The sequence below is a fragment of the Rhipicephalus sanguineus genome, chromosome 2, assembly GCF_013339695.2.
Source record: "Rhipicephalus sanguineus isolate Rsan-2018 chromosome 2, BIME_Rsan_1.4, whole genome shotgun sequence".
In the NCBI taxonomy this organism is placed as follows: domain Eukaryota; kingdom Metazoa; phylum Arthropoda; class Arachnida; order Ixodida; family Ixodidae; genus Rhipicephalus; species Rhipicephalus sanguineus.
Window position 1 is genome coordinate 52338606 of NC_051177.1, and position 20746 is coordinate 52359351.

The following is a 20746-nucleotide window of genomic DNA, read 5'->3' on the forward strand; positions in this document are numbered from 1 at the left end:
CTTAAAACAGACTGTTGCGCCGCTTCGTAGGTTGTGTCAACCACGCCCTGTGAAAGAAAAAAGAAACAATAATAACAAACGATAACGAAACCCAGCCTTGACCGCGTCGAGAACACCGACATCTCCATCCGCGCTGAACTATCACAAAAGGCGAAAGGCGTACGCGCAAAACGGTAAAGGCGCGGAATAACGAAAGAACGACAAAGCGACAGGAAAAAAGAACAACGTGGGACAGAGAAAAGCTTCACGGAGGTCAGCGCACGAAAGAAAAATCTCCGCTCATTTATAAAGCCGCTTCCTGCTGTCCGCCTTCCCGGTCTACCGCTCCGCTCCGCGCCGTTTCTCGGATTGCACTCTCACTTTACGAAACCGACTGCTGATGCAACCGGAACGGAAAGAAAGGGAAAAAAACGCCGTACTTGGCTGTGGGCGCCGCGGCTTCGCCTCGTCCTCGCGCGGCCGTTTGGTGTGGTCACGCGGACGTGGTGTCCCCCCTCCAGAGCGAAGATCCGGGGACGCGAGGGGGACTCGGGCAGAACCTATGTGGACGCTGAGTCAGAAATAAAAAAAGCAGGAAAGGACGGCATTCGAGAAACTCGTTCGAATGTCGCACACTTGGCAGTGCAAACAAGTGCGGAAGCAACCTGAACTTGAGAAGGTCCGGGAACGGCCGACTTTTTGCTCAATGCCAGTGAGAGGGGAAAAATAAAAAAAAAAAGAGCGATGCAGCAAGGCCTCCTCCGCAAGCAGGGACAAACGAAAGGCTTCTAACGCGGTCGCCGCCACTGCGGAATACCAACCTCTAGACCGCTCGGCTTCCAGTCCTGGAATCCATTGCCATAACGCATTCGCGCGGAATACTAACGCAAGACCACTTCCATGCCTCCTTCCGCATCACTCACCTCCTCCTTGCCTTTGGTGCCGCAATGCCTGAGGCCCAGTTTGTCCTCTCTCTTTTCCTTTAACTTTGATCCCCTCATCCTTAGCCGCATTGGATTTCAGGTAAGGTGCCGTAGAGGGTGAAAATTCCGCCGACATCCGCGCACTCACCAACCCCAGCTTGCAGAACAACGAGCCGCTAAAGATTCCTTCGGGATGTTAACGTAATACCACTTCCCTCTCGATTCTCTACCGATGCTTTCCCCCTCCCTCTCGCCCCAGAGGACACACAGACACACATTTTTTTTTTAAAGAGTTTATTGACAGAGCTGGGTTTATGTGGTTGAGAGCGAAATTTCCGGTGAAGAAATCGCGAATGCGCGCGTCGAGAGAGGGCGATGGCGAGACGTAAGAAAATCGGTCGGTTATATAAAGGCAAAACTGGGTCCCCCGGCGAGGGGATAAAGGTTCCCCGCCGTGTGTTTTGGGCAGCGGGCAGCCACTGCTCCTACGCCGCGATGCTAGCGAACGTGCTCAGGATATTGGTGAGTGGACGGCTGGTGCCTAGCTGCAGTAGCCCGCACCCGGGACTTTCGACGAAGCGCGTTGTGATCCCGGGATTACGCGCTGCACTTAACCACCGGATTAATGCGCGCAAGAAGAGACCCGATAGAGGATTAACGACCGAGAGAGGTGATTTAGATGTTGGTGTTCCACCAGCGCTCGCTTAATGCTTGACCTCCCTTTCCACCTATCGGGAGTAAGGAAATCGCTTGGAAGCTACGGATTGCCTCGATCTAAATTGCCCTGTAATCCCACATATGCGACCTGAAAGCCAATGGATGTTTGTGATTTCACACTTTAGCGCCACGCCACAAGTAAGCAGAGTGGAAAGTCAACTTTTTCAGCCACTGCTTGCCATGCAGCAGTGGCTGAAAAAGTGGCTGCAGTTAATAAGATGTATAGTGCTAAAATTCGAGTTTTGTTATTGCAGCCTTTCAGGCAACGTTTACTGCTCTTGATTCATTGTTAGCCTACAGCGTACATGTTGCCGGCTATTATATGTACAGCAACAAGAAAATCTTGGAGAACGTTTGAGCTTCGCTTTCCAGAGTAGAACGTGATAGCATAATCAGACCGTGTTCGTATCGCCTTCCCAAGCGCTAGCCTCGCTTCGCTTCTCAGTGGACACCTAAACTGCGCAGCAAGGAAAGCCAAAGTACGGACGCCCTCCGGCATCGATATCCACGCATGCGGCCCGACGAAGCACGGCTGGGCGAGCGCGCCCGTGGGCCCTTTGCGCCATCTCGCGGGTGATAGTCAAGCCTCTGCCATGCTGAAGCATCTCCTAGACGTCCGTACCACCGACGGTAAATCATGTATACAGGGCGTCCCAACTATCACGCAGCGCGATTTAAAGAAAGAGGAACGGTGCTACACAAAGCAAACCTAGCTCATATTGTTCCCAGTACACTGGAGCAGCCACTACTATTTCTTTCGTTAATAAAGCTTAATTAATTAGCCATAATTATATTTGTAACTCGACAAGTACTCTGCTAATTATCGAAATGTCAATGAGGCATATGTAGGCACGCTCAAGAGGCACCTAACTGCACTATTTCCAACAACGTACTAATTGTGCGCTCATTTTTTTCGGCTGATGAAGGAAGCCCGCGAAAATTTAAAATTGACACGTGTCTAGACTGTTGTGGGCATCAGAAAGCGGCGCCCTCGAACAGGCTCACTGTGAGGTAGCCAGCATAAAGGAAAATACCGCAGAACGAAAAGATATGGATCGCCCTATCCGCTATTCTCCGGCCGAAGAAATGCGCTGCTTTGATCTTACAGAGTCAGGCCGTAATCAGAAGGGCGCTCTTGCCGTGTTATCACTGAGAACAGTCTGTCATGAGATCTGAGTAATGATAGTGCCGTTACAATCAAGTGGCATGAATCCCTGCAAGATTGTGACGCATGTTGGCGCCCAACCCGTACCCTTGCCAAAGGGCAAAACGCTGTCTCTGGCAACTGACAACAGGCAAAGCGGCTGCTTGCAGTAAACTTATTTGAGGGCGCTGTTTTCTTTTGTGGGTGGGAGCGTAGTCACCTGTTATTTTACAGCGAAAGCTGTTATGAGATCATTTCACCGGCCGTTTTTGGCGCCGTAATTGTCCGCCGCCGCCGCCGCCGCCGGTGTCCGTAACCAGTGTCGCTCGAAATAAGAAAAAAGCATGGTTGATCCCTCCGTCATAGGAATCAGATTAACACGAAAGTAAAACGTGCCCTTATAGAAGTAACTGAATGTTTACTGTACATTTATATAAGAGTTTGCACAATGTATATTGATGTCTGGCAGCTATAGCACCGTTTAACGTGGATGCACCCACTTTGATGCTTGGTGGCACATCTCCATGCCGGCGACGAACGTACATGTTCAACGAATAAAGCAACCCTTGTGGTAGCTGTAGTAAACGGTGAAAGCGTAATCAGAGAACGAGTTGTGATAGCCAGAGTAGCGTCGCATATTGGACGCAGAACTTGGTCGCCATCCTGCGGCATGTTCAAATGTGATTGAACACCACGGCCGCACTAGAGGGAAACGCAAAGAGCGTCGTGCCGCCCCGGTAGCCCGGCCGCAATTTTTTTCGGGGCGAGCGCGTAGGGTGGGAACGCGGTGTTAGTGCCAGGCGAGGCAGGCGCGTCGCAGAGCTATTTTTGGTTTGATTAGCATGATGCTATGAGCGAGGCAGACGCTTTTACGACGCTTGCGTTAAGCTCGACCCCTCGCGGTGTGTTAAAGCATTGACAAAATTGCACTTCTATTGAAAACGCGCTTAATGGGACGAACGCGTGTAACGCGTTGCAGGTACTAATCGCGCAGGCCACATTAATGATGAATTACTGTATTTTGCCGCTCCCAGAGGGAAACACGACCCCGCCGACCGGGAGAGTGGTAGATATAAAAGGCGCGTTTGTAAAGCCTGTAGAGTCTGTGACCGTGGCACAGTACCAAAACCAGGTAATAAAGAGAAAAAAAAAGTGACCGTGGCACAGTGGATAGCGCGCCCGGCATATGTCGTGGGTTCGATGCCCGTTGACAGAACTTTTTTTCTTTGCCATCTGATCGTTTACATTTTTTCGACGTCGTTTCCGTGACGGAAATACGTCACTGAAATCTTGGTGGACCCCGGCATAAAACACTTTCGTGTTAAAAAATTCCAGCATGGAACGAGGTTCGAACCTGGGCCCTCTGCGTGGGAGCCCAGTATTCAATCTCTGAGCCATGCCGGTGCTTGAAACTGCTTTGCAAAAAGGTACTATAGAGGCTTCATGTCGAGAAGGAACCACATTAGCATATGCAATATAGTGTAGTAGAAGAGTAAAATAAGCACCAAGCGTCGCACAACGCGAATTCTGTAACCAGGCGTCACACAATGCGAATTGCGCAACGAGTAGGTTGTTGAATGCTTTCGACCCATTACAAAGGGCTCTGCCATAATTCTTCAACGTCATCACGCACAGCATCAACAAAGTGCGCATAATGCAGTACATGCGTTTAGCAGGTACAAACGCTCTCCGTAGAATGACGGAAAATGGCACAGTGCCTGCTGCCCTACTTCTAAAAAATTGCAATGATTTATAGCGTAGTGGGATTCCTCGCAAGTGCACTTGTATTGGTTGCCAAGGAAGCCCATAAGCGCATGTTCCATTTTCTCGGGGTCTCAGTGAAGTTCTCCCCCCCCCCCCCCCTTCGCGCCTCTCTCCCACGTCAACGTATGTTATACAGCATGACGGGAGAGGGAAATAGCGACCGGGCATCACCCAATGCAAATTACATAACTGGTGGGCCGTTTAAAGATTCCAACCCATTACAAAGGGCTGAGCCACAATTCTTCATCGTCATCAGTCGTCGTGTCAACAAAGTGCATGTAATGCCTTACAGACGTGTAGCTGGTGCCTCGCTTCTCCGCAGAATGACGAATAATGGCTTAGTGGGTGCTTCTCAACCTAACAAAAATTGTGATTTATGGCGTAGTGGGTACCTTTCTAGTGTACTTGTATTGTAGCCCCAAGAGAGCTTACAATGAACTCTAGAAACGCCGCTCTTCCAGCTTTCGCTGTGACTGTGCTGCGGTTTCAGAGCAGGCCTGGCGTTTTTTTTTTTTTAGGGGCGAAGCTCCTTAAGGCGGCACCCGTTCGTCCCTCGTCGTGGTCGTAGTAGTGAGTAACAAGTCTTACGCTTTGACCTCCAAGGTGGTGCCGGTGGGAGATTTCTCCTGTGCGTTGTTGAACAATAAAAAATTCGCAGCGTGCGCGTTAACTAAAAGCCGAATTCTTCTGTCTCTCATTCCCCATTAGCAGCCATTGGCATGTTCCAGTAGGAAACGTTAGTAGAAGTAGAAGTGTAAGTGTTAGCTAAAAGCCGACTTCTTCTGTCTCTCATTGCCATTAGCAGCCATTGTTTACCTCCAAGGTAGTGCCTGGTGAGATTTCTCCTGTGCGTGATTAAACAATAAAAATTTTGTTCAAAACACCGTTGATTGATGAAATAAACCAACGAAAGACGCCAGATGTTTTGTAAAAGCAGAACGAAAGAACGCCAGATGTTTTTCTTAAAGTGTAGTATTAGTAGTTGCATGTAGCCACCTCGCCCGATCGTCAACGGGCGAGGTGGACCGGCAACGGCGCGAGGACCCTGCCGTACGAGAGTTAAATCACACTAAAAGACATACTTTGCGGGCGATACACTCTAGTGAGCTTTCAACTTTTCGTCTTAATGCACATGATAAAGAAATTATTTCTACGAAAAACGCAAGGCACACCTTGAGCAATATATTTGGTTTCGGGACGCTAAATGGAACCATGAGGCGATGCGAAGCCGGAGCACTTGCACGATCGCGTTCCGTTGGCTTTCGTTGGGCATGCTACCGACCTCGCGTCGTGGAACGCGCGTCCTGACTTCCCTCTAGCCTTGCCTTTAATTCGCACAGGGCGAGCGGGGAATGCGGTCGCTCTTGGCGCTCTTTCGCTCGGGAGCGGACTTCTTCCTTGCATTTCACCGATCACAAGTGATAATGAAGGGACCACGTAAACCAACAGTACAATAAAAGTTTGATGTTTAATATATACACGATGTTCCACACTCTTTATATTATGTACTGGGCGCATTTCACGGAAGAGTTTCACGGTTTACAGATGATTCCCTCCGTAGCTTCGCCCCACTCATCATCATTCACCCCGTGGATATGCTGTGATTTTTTTTTCATATTTCGTAGGCTTTTTTTATCAGGCAGAAAAAATGACCACGCAATTAGTACGTTGTTGAAAATAGCGCAGTTAGATGCCATTTGAACATGCCCACATATGCCTTATTCACATTTTGATAATTACGTGAGTAGTTGTCGAGTTATCAATATAATTATAACTAATTAATTATATCTTATCACAGAAAACAATTAGTGGCGGCTACTCCAGTCTACTGGGAACAATATCCACTAGGTTTGCTTCGCGCAACGCCGTTCTCCCTTTTTTGTAGCGTTAGCTACACTGGCCTAGCCGAGCCAGTTTCGCGCGCCTCCTCAAGAGCTGTGCTTCGCATGCGCGAGGATCAGTGATGTCACACAGACGGCGCACCGGAGCCGGCACCTCCCGCGCACTCCACCGCCGGTCTGCGCATTCTGCCACGTCGTAGCCGTGGCAGAAACACTGGCGCCGGCGCGTGCGCAGCTATTCGCCTTCGCTGTGCAGTCGCCGTCTGACACTGCGCTGGAGCCGCTTGATAGCTATTCTGACTGGCGTTTACCAGTGTGGTATAGCCATGGAGAAGGAGAGCGCAAATGCTGCTCAACGGCGCAGAAGAGCGGAGAAGCATAACTCATCGGATCCCGAAGTAGCTGCCTGGCAATTAGCGGTTGAGCGTAGGAAGAATGAACAGAAGAAGGCTAAACGTACTGCGGAGACATGAAAAGCTAAGAATAATCAGCTGAACCTTTGCTAACGCTACGTATATCCTGGCACAGCCGAGCTAAGCCACTGCAACATTTTTTACAGCGAAAGCTGTTATGAGATCATTTCACCGGCCGTTTTTGGCGCCGTAGGTGTCCGCCGCCGCCGCCACCGCCGGTGTACGTAACCAGTATCACTCGAAATAAGAAAAAAAAAACGAAAGAAGAAAAAAATTCCAGGATGGAACGAGGTTTGAACCTGGTCCCCCCGCGTGCGAGCCCAGTATTCAACCTCTGAGCCATGCCGGTGCTTGAAACTGCGTTGCAAAAAGGTCCTATACAGGCTTCATGTCGGGAAAGAACCACATTAGCATATGCAATATAGCGTGGTAGGAGAGTAAAATAAGCGTCAAGCGTCGCACAACGCGAATTCTGTAACCAGGCGTCACACAATGCGAATTGCGCAACGAATAGGCTGTTGAATGCTTCCAACCTATTACAAAGGGCCCTGCCATAATTCTTCATCGACATCAGGTACAGCATCAACAAAGTGTGCATATTGCCTTATATGCGTTTAGCAGGTACCAAAGCTCTCCGTAGAATGACGAAAAATGGCACAGTGCCTGCTGCCCTACTTCTCAAAAATTACAATGATTTATAGCGTGGTTTGTTCCTCGCAAGTACACTTGTATTGGTTGCCAAGGAAGCCCATAAGCGCATGATCCACTTCCTCGGGGTCTCAGTTATATTACAATGATTTATAGCGTAGTGGGTTCCTCGCAAGTGCACTTGTATTGGTTGCCAATGAAGCCCATAAGCGCATGAACCATTTCCTCGGGGTCTCAGTAAAGTTCTTCGCCCCCCCCCCCCGTCTCTCTCCCACGTCAACGTATGTTATACAGCATGACAGGAGAGGGAAATAGCGACCGGGCGTTACCCAATGCAAATTACATAACTGGCGGGCCGTTTAAAGATTCCAACCCATTACAAAGGGCTTAGCCATAATTCTTCATCGTCATCAGTCGTCGTGTCAACAAAGTGCACATAATGCCTTACAGACGTTTAGCTGGCGCCTCGATCGCTTCTCCGCAGAATGACAAATAATGGCTTAGTAGGTGATTCCCAACTTCACAAAATATATGATTTATGGCGTGGTGGGTACCTTTCTAGTGTACTTGTATTGTAGCCCCAAGAGAGCTTGACGGGCTCTAGAAACGCCGCTCTTCCAGCTTTTGCTGTGACTGTGCTGCGGTTTCAGCGCAGGCCTGGCGTTTTTTAAAATCATGCTAGGCGATAGTTTGGACATCCTGTATAAATAGTGCGCCGTTAGTACACTCGAGGATGCATGTGTGGTGGCCGAGCGGCTGAACGCATGGCACCACGGAGCGAGAGGTCGCAGGTTCGTATTCCTGGTCGCACTCGTACCAAATATTTTTGAATATTTCTTTACTTGCATCTACCTCGAATTTTCGCTTACGGACAACGCTGATTTTTAGCTCACAACAAACGACATCGTCCCCGTCGCCGAGACCGAAATTTCTGCGAAACGAGCTCTATAACGTTATCGCGTTAAAACGAGTAAGCTTTCCAAAATATCAGAGGTCAGCACTACCCTAGTCTAACTATATAAGTAATAATAAAGGGCCCCTCACCACCCTCTGAAAATACAAAAAAAAAAAAGAAAACGAGCGCAATATTCTCTGTTGGCGTTTCTCGTCTTTCTGGCGCACTTTGTGAAGCAGAACAGTGATTCCCGTGACGTCTATATAGTACATACTCTCGATTGCTTCATATACGCGAAATATCATATGTGAATTGTTTCCTGCACTGCTTTGCCATGCAGCCGCCCATCCGTTCTTCCTTGACTCGCATGGCTATCGTGCGCGATCAACTGATTTTACTTTGTTTTCTGTGTTTGCGACTGCGCAAACGGAGGTAACAGCGTGCAACCGACAAGCGCGGAATCTTGATAGGGCAACGCTTAGTGCTGACATGATACACGTGCTTTTAATGGGATCTTCGACTGGTCGTTTCCAAGTGCTCCGCACGTGCTGAAAAACGTATGTAAAATAGCAGCTAACCATTGCTGCTAACATTATCGGGTCAAAACATGATCAGGAAGGAGAAACATGACTTCCATACCTGCTTGTTCTCGTTGAAAAGGTTTAAAGCCGTTGAATTCAACAGTTTCAAACACAGTCAGAGCGCTCTCAAACGACCAGTCGAAGATGCTATAAGAAATAAGTGGCCAGAGGGACATATGGCTTGTAGAAAGGGTAGCAAAGGCGAGGAGGAAACCACTCCCTCGTCTTTGAACGTGAGGTGGTGAGGCGCCCTTTAAAAAGCAAAAAGTGGAAGCGGTATTTCGTAGCGAATTTCTTCCTCACTGCAATCCTATCGCCAGGAATACGCTCTGAAATGGACTTGTGACTTCACAATTTTTTTGTCCTTTGTGTGAAACTAAGTATGTAGTTGTGGAACACACACGCCCTCTATTCTGGCTAATCAGATCGAACGAGAAGGAATATAAGAAAAATAAAACGGGAATCGTGTGTCTGGACTCCCTCCTAATAGCGGATCATGCAAGGTGTGCTCGTAAAGGTCACTCGTGTGCGTTACTGCGTCCAGTAGTGTTATCAAATCGTGCCAATACTCCGCACATAAATTACAACACTATCTGCATTGCCAACGGGAAGCGCTGAACGCGAGTTGGGCCGGTTTTCTGTATCGATACACTTTTCTAAGCTAATGACTTTTCGCCGGACGACGACGAAGTGTCTCTTCATAGAACGCTTCTGCTTTCTGCTCCGAGCATTTTTATCAAGTTTTTCGCTTTTTCCGGGAGGCGCTGCTCCCTGTCCCAGGGCGACGGACGCGGAGTCTTCCACTGGTCCGCCCAGCCAGAGGTCTGCCATGGCGAGCTCCTCGTTAAATCAGCGCGCCTGGCCCAGAACCGATGAGGCCAACGGTGAGAGTCACTGCCTAATGGCTGTAGACGCGGAGCCTTCTGCGGCGCTGTCCGGCCAGAGATCACCTTTGGCAAGCTCGTCGCGAAAACGAAGCACCTGTTCGAGCACCAGCGAGGACACGGAACTGTACTCGGCCACTGGCGACGACTCGTCGGATGACAGCTTCGAGACCGTGAGAAGCAGGAAGGCAAAAAGAAGAAACATCAAGCCGTCTTCACCAGCGAGGACGTTAACGTCTAAGTCAAGTGAAGAACGCTGGCCGCACACCATCCTATTCATTCCCGAGGACTCCACCGTCAGCCTTCGAGCAGTAAACAGGCAAGCTCTCTCTATGTACTTTGAGGGGGTTGCACCGAACGAAATTAAGGATATCCGGGTGAACACGCGGAAGAATATCCTAGCTGTGGACACGACGACTGCCAGCGCGTTAGACAAGCTTCGCAAAATATCAGATTTGGGAGACATCAAAGCTCGACCAGTCATTCCAATGGACGGTGCCTGCGTGGCGGGAGTAATCTACGACATTGATTTGGCCATAGCAAACTCGGACCTCCCAATTCTTATAAAGCCGGCGAACGAGGGATTTGTCATCGCGAATGTACTTCGCCTCGGAAACACCCGCTGTGTAAAGATAATGTTCAAAGGAGAATCTATTCCGTCGCATGTCAAGGTTGGACACTTCCGACATCCTGTTCGGCCATTTGTCCCTAAACCACTTCAGTGCCATAACTGCATGAAAATTGGGCACGTCAAGGGTGTATGTACAAACACCACAGTATGCCCCCGATGCGCTGAGCCGCACACTGCAGACGCATGTCGGGCAACAAGTCTGAAGTGCGGAAACTGTGATGGTTCACATGATGCTGCCTCTAAGGAATGCCCGCGGATTAAGAAGGAAATCGCAATTATCAAACAAATGGTTAGGGACAATTCAACCCACAGAGAGGCTGCTGAAAGGGTACGGCGGCGGCGTAGTCGCCGACGGAGGCATGTAAGACAGGGTGTTGCGCATAACCCTTTTCCTTCGAGCACGAATAAAGGAGTAAGCACGAAGCGAAATGAGGTGGAGAAGCTCGCAGCTGCGGATGAATGGCCTACGCTTCCGCGTACGCAGCCTGAGAAGGAGCCTCCTCCGAGGCCTCCCCGCCCTACACCTTCCACCGAGTCTACTGCTGTTGAGGATGTGTCAAGGGTCGATCGACAGATCATCCCGATGCTGCGATCCCTCGTTGCTGTCATGGCAGACCTTCTAAGAAGCCTGGGAACTCCAACCGCTCGAAGCGGGCTACAGGTGTTGGACGCGCTGAGCCCAGTCCTCGCCTCCCTCGCGTAGAGCCATGGCAGGAGATCAACAATCGTTCCGCAAAGAGGTCAGAGAAGCATCAGTCATCCAGTGGAACGCAAGAGGACTTAGATCACGGATTTATGATTTTCGTCAGTACGTGTTTTCCAACCGTTTCCCCATCATCGTAATATGTGAACCGAAATTATCAAACCCGATCAGGCTATCCGGCTACGAGTCAATCCCGTCCCAAACCAGCAACGAAAGCAGCAAGGTCATTGTGTATATTCGTAGGGAGCTTACATACATCATTCAACCTGTGTCGCCTCATGATGAGAACCAATATGTTTGCCTGACTGTGAAGCAGAAAACCCTCACCTTCACATTAGTAGGTGTCTACTTATCTCCCTCAGCCCGTTTTGATCGAAAAAGACTGGATGACATACTTGCGAACATCCCGGATCCGTGGATAATTACAGGGGACTTCAACGCCCACCACCCAATCTGGGGAAGTTCAAAAGTCAACGCCACGGGCCGGAGACTGGCATCATTTGTGTCGGCTCATGAACTGTCTCTACTTAATGATGGGAGTCCTACATTTCTACGAGGATCAACGTACAGCAGCTGCTTGGACTTGACGTTTGTGTCACGTCGCTTCGCCACAAGCGTTAGGTGGTTTTTAGACATCGAGACACATGGTAGCGACCACATCCCCAGTTATCTCACCATCAAAGGCTTTGCTAGTGGCCACCCGCCGAAAACCGTCCGGAGGATCGATCTGTCAGCATTCACAACTAACGTTGAACACGCTTGTGAAAAGGGCTTATCCTCTGGCATTGAGCAAGCGATTAAAGAAGCAGCGCAAAGTGCGATGCGCACGCTGACATGTTCTACAAGGCCCTCAGAAACGGATGTGGAGTTAGAGCGACTCCGTGCGATTCGTCGGCGTGCGGAGCGCAGATATCGACGCACAAAATCCATTCAAGATCTGCGGATAGCTAGGCGCATGCAAAAGAAGATCCAGCGTCGTATGGACAAACTGGAGTTTCAGCGGTGGGCGAAGTTTTGCGAGTCTCTAGACCCTCGCAGACCACTTTCTCAAATATGGCGAACCGTGCGAGGCCTACGCATTTTTCCCGAACAACGCTTTCCGTTTAAAGCCTTGGCCCTTTTCCAACGTAGAAGGGATATCGAGGTAGCGGAAGATTTTTGTAGGAAGATTGCAGGCCCGTCAACTTGCACAGGAGCCCTTACTGCTGATGACACGCCACATTCCCTTGACCCGCACATGGACCTGCCTTTTTCCATGGAAGAGCTGGATGCGGCTCTTGCTTTATGCAATCGATCGTCGTCGCCTGGACCGGATGGCATATCATACCGCCTATTACGCAATCTCGGTGATCGAGCACGAAGCGCTTTGCTGGACGTGTTCAATGAGTCCTGGAGAGACGGAACGGTCCCCAGAGAATGGAAAACAAGCCGTTTGGTTCCACTTCTCAAACCTGGAAAATCACCTCTAGAGCTTACGTCATACCGCCCAATAGCGCTGGCTAGCTGCGTAGGGAAGCTGATGGAGCAAATGATCCTTGCCAGACTCGAGTGGTTCCTAGAACGCTACAGAGTATATCCAGACGCCATGGCCGGTTTTCGTCGTCTTCGTAGCTCCATTGACAATGTCATTGACCTGGTGACCTACGTACAACACCAGAAAATGAGTAGACGGCGATCTGTCGCACTATTTTTAGATGTCAAAGGAGCATATGATAATGTTTCTCACGAAGCCATACTAGACGCCCTCGAGTCGGTTGGTTTGGGTGGACGAGTGTACCGCTGGATCTGTTGCTACCTACATATGAGATCACTGTTTGTGCAAACTGATGATGGGCCGACTTCTGAGCATTACACACACCGTGGCGTTCCTCAAGGTGGTGTATTGAGCCCCACACTATTCAGCCTGGTTCTGATCGGTCTCGTGGAACGCATACCAGATTCCGTGCAGATATCTCTCTATGCAGATGATATTTGTGCTTGGACGTCAGGTGTAACACGCCCTCAGGTACGTGCGAGGCTCCAAAAAGCAGCGAATTCAGTATCGGCGTACCTTCGAGAACAAGGCCTCGAGATTTCTCCTGAGAAATCGGCGCTGGTTGCGTTCACGCGGAAGGCAATGACGTCATATCCCATCGCCATCGATGGACGCAAAGTATGCTACGCCAGGACGCACAGGTTTTTGGGGGTCACGATCGATCGAAACCTCTGCTGGAGTCCCCATGTGGCCACTCTAAAGAAGCGCCTAACGGCCATCGCACAACTTTTCAAGTTCCTCGGAGGAAAAGCGTGGGGCACATCAGTGCACGCGATGCTGCAGCTATATAAAACGCTGTTTCTGGGATACCTGCGGTATAGCTTGCCGGTTCTGACGAACGCTTGCAAAAGCAGTATACGCACGATCGAAAACGCCCAGGGCCAGGCACTCAGAGTTTGTCTTGGATTACCACGCTGCACATCAACAGCCGCAACCATCGCAATTGCCAAAGATCATCCGGCCACGGTGCACATTACATTGGAGGTGCTTAGAGCTCACATTAGGCACCTTGCTCGCGCCCCTGCCCATCATCTTGCTTCGCTTCCAGAAGATCGACCGAGTACCTCCTTCTGTAAGAGAATATTGACTTACCGAGAGTGCCTTCCAACAGCCTACACGCCTCCGGAACGGATTCTAACACCCCCTTGGTGCTTGGACCGACCAAAACTGCTCTTGACAGTGCCGGGGATTCGCAAGAAGGCGGAGCTCTCATCGCCAGCTTTGAAGCAGATGACTCTACTCATGTTGCACGAAGATTACAAAGATCATGTTAAACTTTACACGGATGGCTCGACAACTGTTGGAGGATCTGCAGGAGCTGTGATCTTCCCAGCAAGAGCCGAAAACATACAGTTTCGAACGTCACACAAGACAACATCGACAGCCGTGGAGCTTGCGGCACTCCGCAGCGCACTCCGCAGGATTTATCGAGAAGCGCCACAAAAATGGGGCATTTTTACTGATTCGAAACCAGCTCTGCAATGTCTTCGAACTGCTTTACGTCGTGGGGCTCAAGACCAATTGGTGCTGGAAATACGACAACTGTACCATCAACTAATAGACGAAGGACATGCTATAACTTTTCAGTGGTTGCCAGGCCACTGCGGCATCATCGGTAACGAGCATGCCGACGATGCAGCTAAGAATGCTCACGAAAATGGCGTGATAGAACCTATCCCACTGTCAAGAAGCGACGCAGCAGCAAAGATTAATACGCTTGCGCATGATGTCGCAAGGTCTATGTGGAACACGCCCGGTTTTCTCCACACCCGTCTTCACCGCCTGGATCCATGCCTACGACTCAGCATTCCATCTGGCCTGCCCCGATCCGAGACGACCCTTCTCTGCCGCATGTGGCTTGGGGTGTCTTTTACGAACGCCTTTGCGTGCCGCATCGGAATGAGAGACAGCGCTGCATGTGAATATTGTGGCAATGACGAAACCATTGAACACATTTTATGTCAGTGCCCTCAATACAGCTCTGAGAGACAATCCCTCGCAGCAGTGTTTGCTCGCCTCGACGACCAGCCGCTCTCTGAGCAGTCAATCTTGGAATGTCGGAACGATCGAGCTTCACGCCAGAAAGCAACGAAGGCGCTGATGAAGTTTCTGCGAGCGACCCGACTCGTTGAACGATTGTGACACTCCTGTGTGTGTGTGTGTGTGCGTTTGTGCTTCCCTCCCTCCCTATCCCATCCCTCTCTTTCTAACTTTTCTGTCTCCCCTTACCCCTTCCCCAGTGCAGGGTAGCAAACCAGACATGTTTTCTGGTTAACCTCCCTGCCTTTCCGCATTACATTTTTCTCTCTCTCTCTCTCTCTCTTTTCGCCCTTAGCCACTGGTCAGGGCGATGGACTGCCCAAGCTATGAACGGGATCAGGCGCTCTTGAGCGGCGAGTGATTAAAGCACAACGCAAAGCTACAAAATACCGGTGATAGTAGCACTTCTTTCTGTTCATTTGCTCTAAAATTACTTGCATACATCATTAGTCCTACCCTCGTAACAAAACTAGCACTACTTGGCAGTACAGCGTAACGATAGCGTTTTGTTTTTGTAATGTAACCCTTTATTATCAGCCGTCACTAAGGAACGTGCTCTCGGGTTGGTAACGAGGGCGCAACGATAATTGCGAAGAGATGAAACACGATCGTTACGTTATCAGTCTAACTATGTTCAACACCGCACCATCTCTGATCTTGTACTCTCCCGAAGGCAAAGAAATATAGCATGCGTAATGCAGGAATTTTTCAATATACAAAATCTCTTTATATATTTATTACTTGTATTGCTTTGTCCTCACGATGTACTGCAATGTAAGACAAAAATATGGCAACCCGCTTAAGTACAGTGGCATAATTTTTTATGTTGAACTTTTGCATTGTCTTTAGCAAACCTTACAAAATAAAATGCAATTTGCCGAGTGCTTCAGATTATATCTGTTAAGCCAACAATCAACAACTACCGGTAGATTTTGCTGTATACTCATGGCATTACGTGTAACGGCCATCAGTGGTAAAGCATGAATTCACTAACTTTTATGGACACCTAATTTTCAGCGAGAAATTGCTAAGTTACAGTGTTAATGTTGACTTGATCAGCAACTTTGTATTTTTAAGTGTTTATATTGCTCCTCGACGTCTCGGTTGTTATTTCTCATGTGTATCGTTTAAGTAACGACGCACCGTAACGATTCAAAAACCAGAATCTTAAATACAAGAATCCCTGAATTTTTTAAAGCCGTAGTATATCCAAAGATATTGCCTTGTCGAGAGAAAGAACTTCGATGCGCCCAAGTGTCGCAATGTTATGGTTTTCACGGAAGTAAAGAAGTGACAAGCGTAGGCACACATATCACCTTTTTAAAAAAGGGGGGACAAGGCATTGATTTACCATTGAGTGCAAACACGAACACAAGAGAGAAGTCAAGACACCACAAACGCCGTGGTGTATTGACCAGCGTTTGTGGTATGTTGACTTCTCTCTTTTGTCCGCGTTTACACTTCCTGTCTCTTTAACATGAATACCAAGCAGCTAGCTGAGCTCTGTTATTCAACCCTTGAGTATTGATAAGAGGGCAGCTTACTGTCTATTTATGTCATGGAGAAGTCACTCCAACAGTTGCTCAGGCATCAACACGGCAATTTGTCATTACACTCTCAGACAGAGGAAAAAGAAAGAGTCCTTGGACTCTTTCTTGTGATTTCTGACTTGCCACGTATATGATTCTCTATAAAGGGGCCGTGGCACGGTCATCTAACAATATGCGGTTTTCAGCGAAAAGTAGAAGCCGAGGTCCTATCGTGCATGTACATATATGAAAAATGAACTGTAGAAGTATACTTCAGTGCAAAATAATTTCTAGTAGTCACCGGTTGTAAACCCCACCTACCGGAGGCGACCGCCATTTTGCCATGGCGTGTGTGACGTCATGTGCTACACGGATCAGAGCCGTCGTCTTCTACCGTAGTTTCAGAAGCTGCAAATCGTTCAATTTTAATGCCGAGCTGAAGAAAGCTGGAACAGCTCTTCTGCACGCGCAGCTGACCACTGGGCAAAGTCGTTCGACGGAATGCAGACATTCGCAAAGCAAGCAGCTTGTTACGTCATGGCTCGCGAGTGCTACGTCACGGATCTCAGGCCACTGGCATGTTTATAAAGGTATTCAATTATAAATTAAGCTTGCGACCAAATGCACTAAAGTTTTGCCATATTGTTTGTGAACGCACAAGGATTAACCCTCGTAAGAAAGATAGTCGATAATTGGGTGTCATGGCCCCTTTAAAGACACACGTGAATGGAGACACATATACTCTCATCGGAGAGTCGTGGGACTAAGAAGGGAGTTAACGTGACTCTTTAAAGACATATGTGTCGAGTCAGGACACACTGAAAAGGGTAACACATACTCTTTTTTTTTTCTTAGAGTGTAAGGTGAGCCAAGCATTCGTGTATCTCACGCGTATACGTGTGAATCGATGAGAAACGATGCTTTCGTTTACATCTGTACGGTCAATATTGTTGTTTCGTCTGCACCCTTGACACGTACTCGCCGTTCCGTTTCCGTTCTATCGAATTCAACGATCTTCGTTCAACGCACGCTCTGGTCTCATCTTGTTCCTTTACTATCTTCTTCCCACTCGGCTGTTTCTGACACGTACATTTTACTCATATGCACTGGTCTTCCTCATATCTTACTATCTGAATCAAATAATATAATATAAAGAATATCAATAAAGTATTAATAAGATATATAATCGTAAAGTAATAACTATGAACATAACTTTAAGTCAAACAGGGTCTGTCAGTAAAGTAATGAGACTCGGGCTGGCAAAATGAATTTATAGATACGATCGATGCATATTATTTACATTCTTCAAAATAGTTTCCTCTGCCGTCGATACACCGAGTACAACGCGACCGCCCCGCTGCAAAAGCTCCCTGAAAGTCAGCTGTCGTAACCTCCCTCAGAGACTGTGGTATATAGCCCGTTGGGTAGCGGGAACACCGTCGAAACCAGGGCCGTAACTAAGAGGGGGTTGAAGGGGTTCTGACACCACCCGAAATTGTTTCATGCTTTAACTTTTCGGGCGATACAAAAATACTTGCACGCCTTCACAGCGACCACCAGTTGCCATAATTAGCAGTTCTACACACAAACACCCCCCGAAAAAGATTCCTGGGTACGGCCCTGGTCGAAACGTTGACCTTTCAGGCTTCTCTTGAGATTAGGAAGCAGGAAGTAGTCTGCCGTGCTCACATGAGGGCTGTGTCAGGACTGCATCAACCCTGACGTGAGTCAAGAATACTTCCTCCTGCTCCCAAAGTTCAAGAGAGGCCTTAAATGTCGCCGTTTCGACGGTGTTCCCGCCGCCGAACGGACTGTCACATTCTCTGAAGGAGGTCACGGCAGCTGACTTTGAGCGAGTCTGCAGCGTGGGAATCGCTAAACAGTTTTGAAGAATTTCAATAATATGTGCCGATTGGATCAATAAATGCAACACAGACCGTGTACTGCATCCAAGGTAACGTAGTATGGTTGTAACGTGTTCTTTTAATTTTGTTCTAAAAGAACTCATTCGTTTAGTTTTCGGCGGTTACGAGGCAATGAAATCCACGTGTAACTAACGTCAAATGCCCCGTGGTTGACGATGCTACAGCGGCGTTAATCCTTGCTCTTGTTGAACGTAATCAACAGCGGTCAAGTTACAAGTGCAGACGTCGGCGGTTACATGTTTCAGATATTCGGCTTGATGTACCTGATGCACAAACATTCACGACACATCGATCAAAATTGGTGTTCTAGACAATAACCGCTGGCCTGATTATCATTCCAAACCCGTCCGCATACCTGGAAACCATGCCGACTCTATTTCCCGTCTTCGATTTCCTCGCATAATTTTAGGCCGGAAAGAAAGAGCAGTGCTCACATCGACGACGCCAATTCATCTCGCTGAGCATTATTGATCTCTGAGGCCACGTGTCACCCGACCTTGGATTCATTGAGCTGTCTGAATAAGGAAACCTCCTCGCGAAAAAAAAAAGATAAAGAAGAACGAGGTAAAGAAAAGACAACCCGGTAATAAGATGGTTAGAAAGACATTAAGCGGGGGGCATATCGTTGCTATGACGACAGCACAAAGGAATTCCGGCTGCGCAGAAAAGACTCGGACACAATTTGATCGACGAACACAATAGACCTACGCGGTTCCGGAAGGAGCGGAAGTTGAGTGTGCATACCCCGAGTATTTTTTTAGAGATATCAGACTGCACACAGTCGTCTATTCAGGAGCATTTATTGACTGGCATTATGCGTCTGGAACGACAGCCGGGTTATTAAAGTGGCGTCGATGGGTCGATGCAGAACATTCCGAGCAATTAAAGTCAACGTGGTATATTCTAGAAACTGAGCATGAGTACGTAGAAACGCCAGTTCTATAGCACTGTATAGTAATTGTTGGGGTTTTAAGCGCCAAAACCAGGATATGACTATGAGGGACGACGCAGTGGAGGGATCCGGAAAATTTTGACCTCCTGGGGCTCTGTAACGCACGCCTAAATCAAGCACCCGAGCCTCAAGCATTTTCGCCTCCATCGACAAAGCGGCCGCCGCGGCCGGATTCGATCCCGTGACCTTTGGGTCAGCAGTCGAGCCTCATAATTACTAGACTACCGTGGCGGGTAACATACCAGAAACTAAACATCAGTATAGGGAAAAGCCGGTTCGATAGCACACACACTGAGGCTTGCTTATTATTGTTCAACGTTGCGTTTTCACTTAACTTAATTATTCCGTAATAACTTTCGAGCATGGCCGTCGGCGGGATTTTGCTTTGGGGGTGGAAACTCGTGTTGCTATCAGTGGGGAGGGGGGTGCTAGTGCTGCAGGTGTGCATGGCAAGTGTTGGCGTGGCTTGGGGGTGCAAGTGCCCTTTTGCGCCCCCTGCGGACGCCCTTGCTTACGAGTTAACGTTCAAAACGATTGCTGCCAATGCGCAGCATTATGCACAAGGAGTCTCAGAAGCATATCTGTTTACTCAATAAGTTTCTTCCTAAAAGAATAGAGGGTTAAAAGACATACGCCGTCGCTCGAGATTGACGGTGTCTCAAAGCTAGAGATCACGCCAGCTTTTATAAACACTGAACTACAATATTCCTAGCGATTGTCATGTGGACCGCAAGTATCGTTTCAACCGAAGACAGCACACAGGGAAGTCAGCCAAATATATCTACGCAACCAGAATAGAATGAATAAAAGGGAAGTGTACACGTCACATAACGGCAAACAACGACCGGGGCCGAGCTGGCACACCTGCGTCAAGGGCAGAGAGATGGATGGTGCACTCACACGCACACCAAAATGGCAGGCAGTGAAGGAGGGGGAGGGCTAAGCGTCGCCGCATACGGCTAACCACCACGAGAGGGCACGCAGGGGGGCGCCAATGTTTGACATCGGCTGCCGCGCCGCCGCCGTCGCCCAGATATTGCGCAATTAGCGCGCGTTCCATAAATCACTCCGGGTAATAAGTGGCTTCGTGGCGAAGTCGACGCGCTGCAGCAGCCTTTTTAAGGAAGATAGCGGGGGAAGACCGTAATTGACGGACACCTAATTAAAAAGTAGCAAGAACGACTTCTCTACGGAAATGTGCAGCCGAGGCAAGAGATGCCGAAGTTTCTTTGTTTTTTTTGTTTTTTTTAGCTTCCTACATTTATTCAACGAAGCTACGAAGCAATATCAGAGTCGGGGCAACGTTGATCTCGGGGTAAATTGAAATATTCTATTCCAACGCTGCTGTTGAGAACCGTTTTCTCGTCGCCAAGCAGAAGGCGGACAAGCCGGTGAAAATGTCCAAAAAATACGTCCCCTACAAAATTAATGCGTTCAAGATTTCTTTGACGGCTGCTAGAAGCGCGCCTCAGGCGGCACCACTCGTTCAATTAGATGCGTCCGTAACGCACACACACACATTATATATATATATATATATATATATATATATATATATATATATATATATATATATATATATATATGTATGTATGAGTTTCAGACAGGCTGTTGGGCGCGCTGTAGGGAAGGATTCGGCATTT

General features: G+C 48.6%; 1 protein-coding gene across 1 annotated transcript in view; it reads left to right on the forward strand.

Annotated features, from left to right (window-relative positions):
- The first annotated feature begins 1340 nt into the window (after positions 1–1340).
- LOC119381586 (uncharacterized) overlaps positions 1341–20746 on the forward strand; it is a 35954-nt gene continuing 16548 nt past the window's right edge. Inside the window, exon 1 of the mRNA XM_037649360.2 lies at positions 1341–1424. Within this exon, the coding sequence (XP_037505288.1) occupies positions 1398–1424 (27 nt within the window). The 5' untranslated portion in view covers positions 1341–1397. The remainder of the gene's footprint in view (positions 1425–20746) is intronic.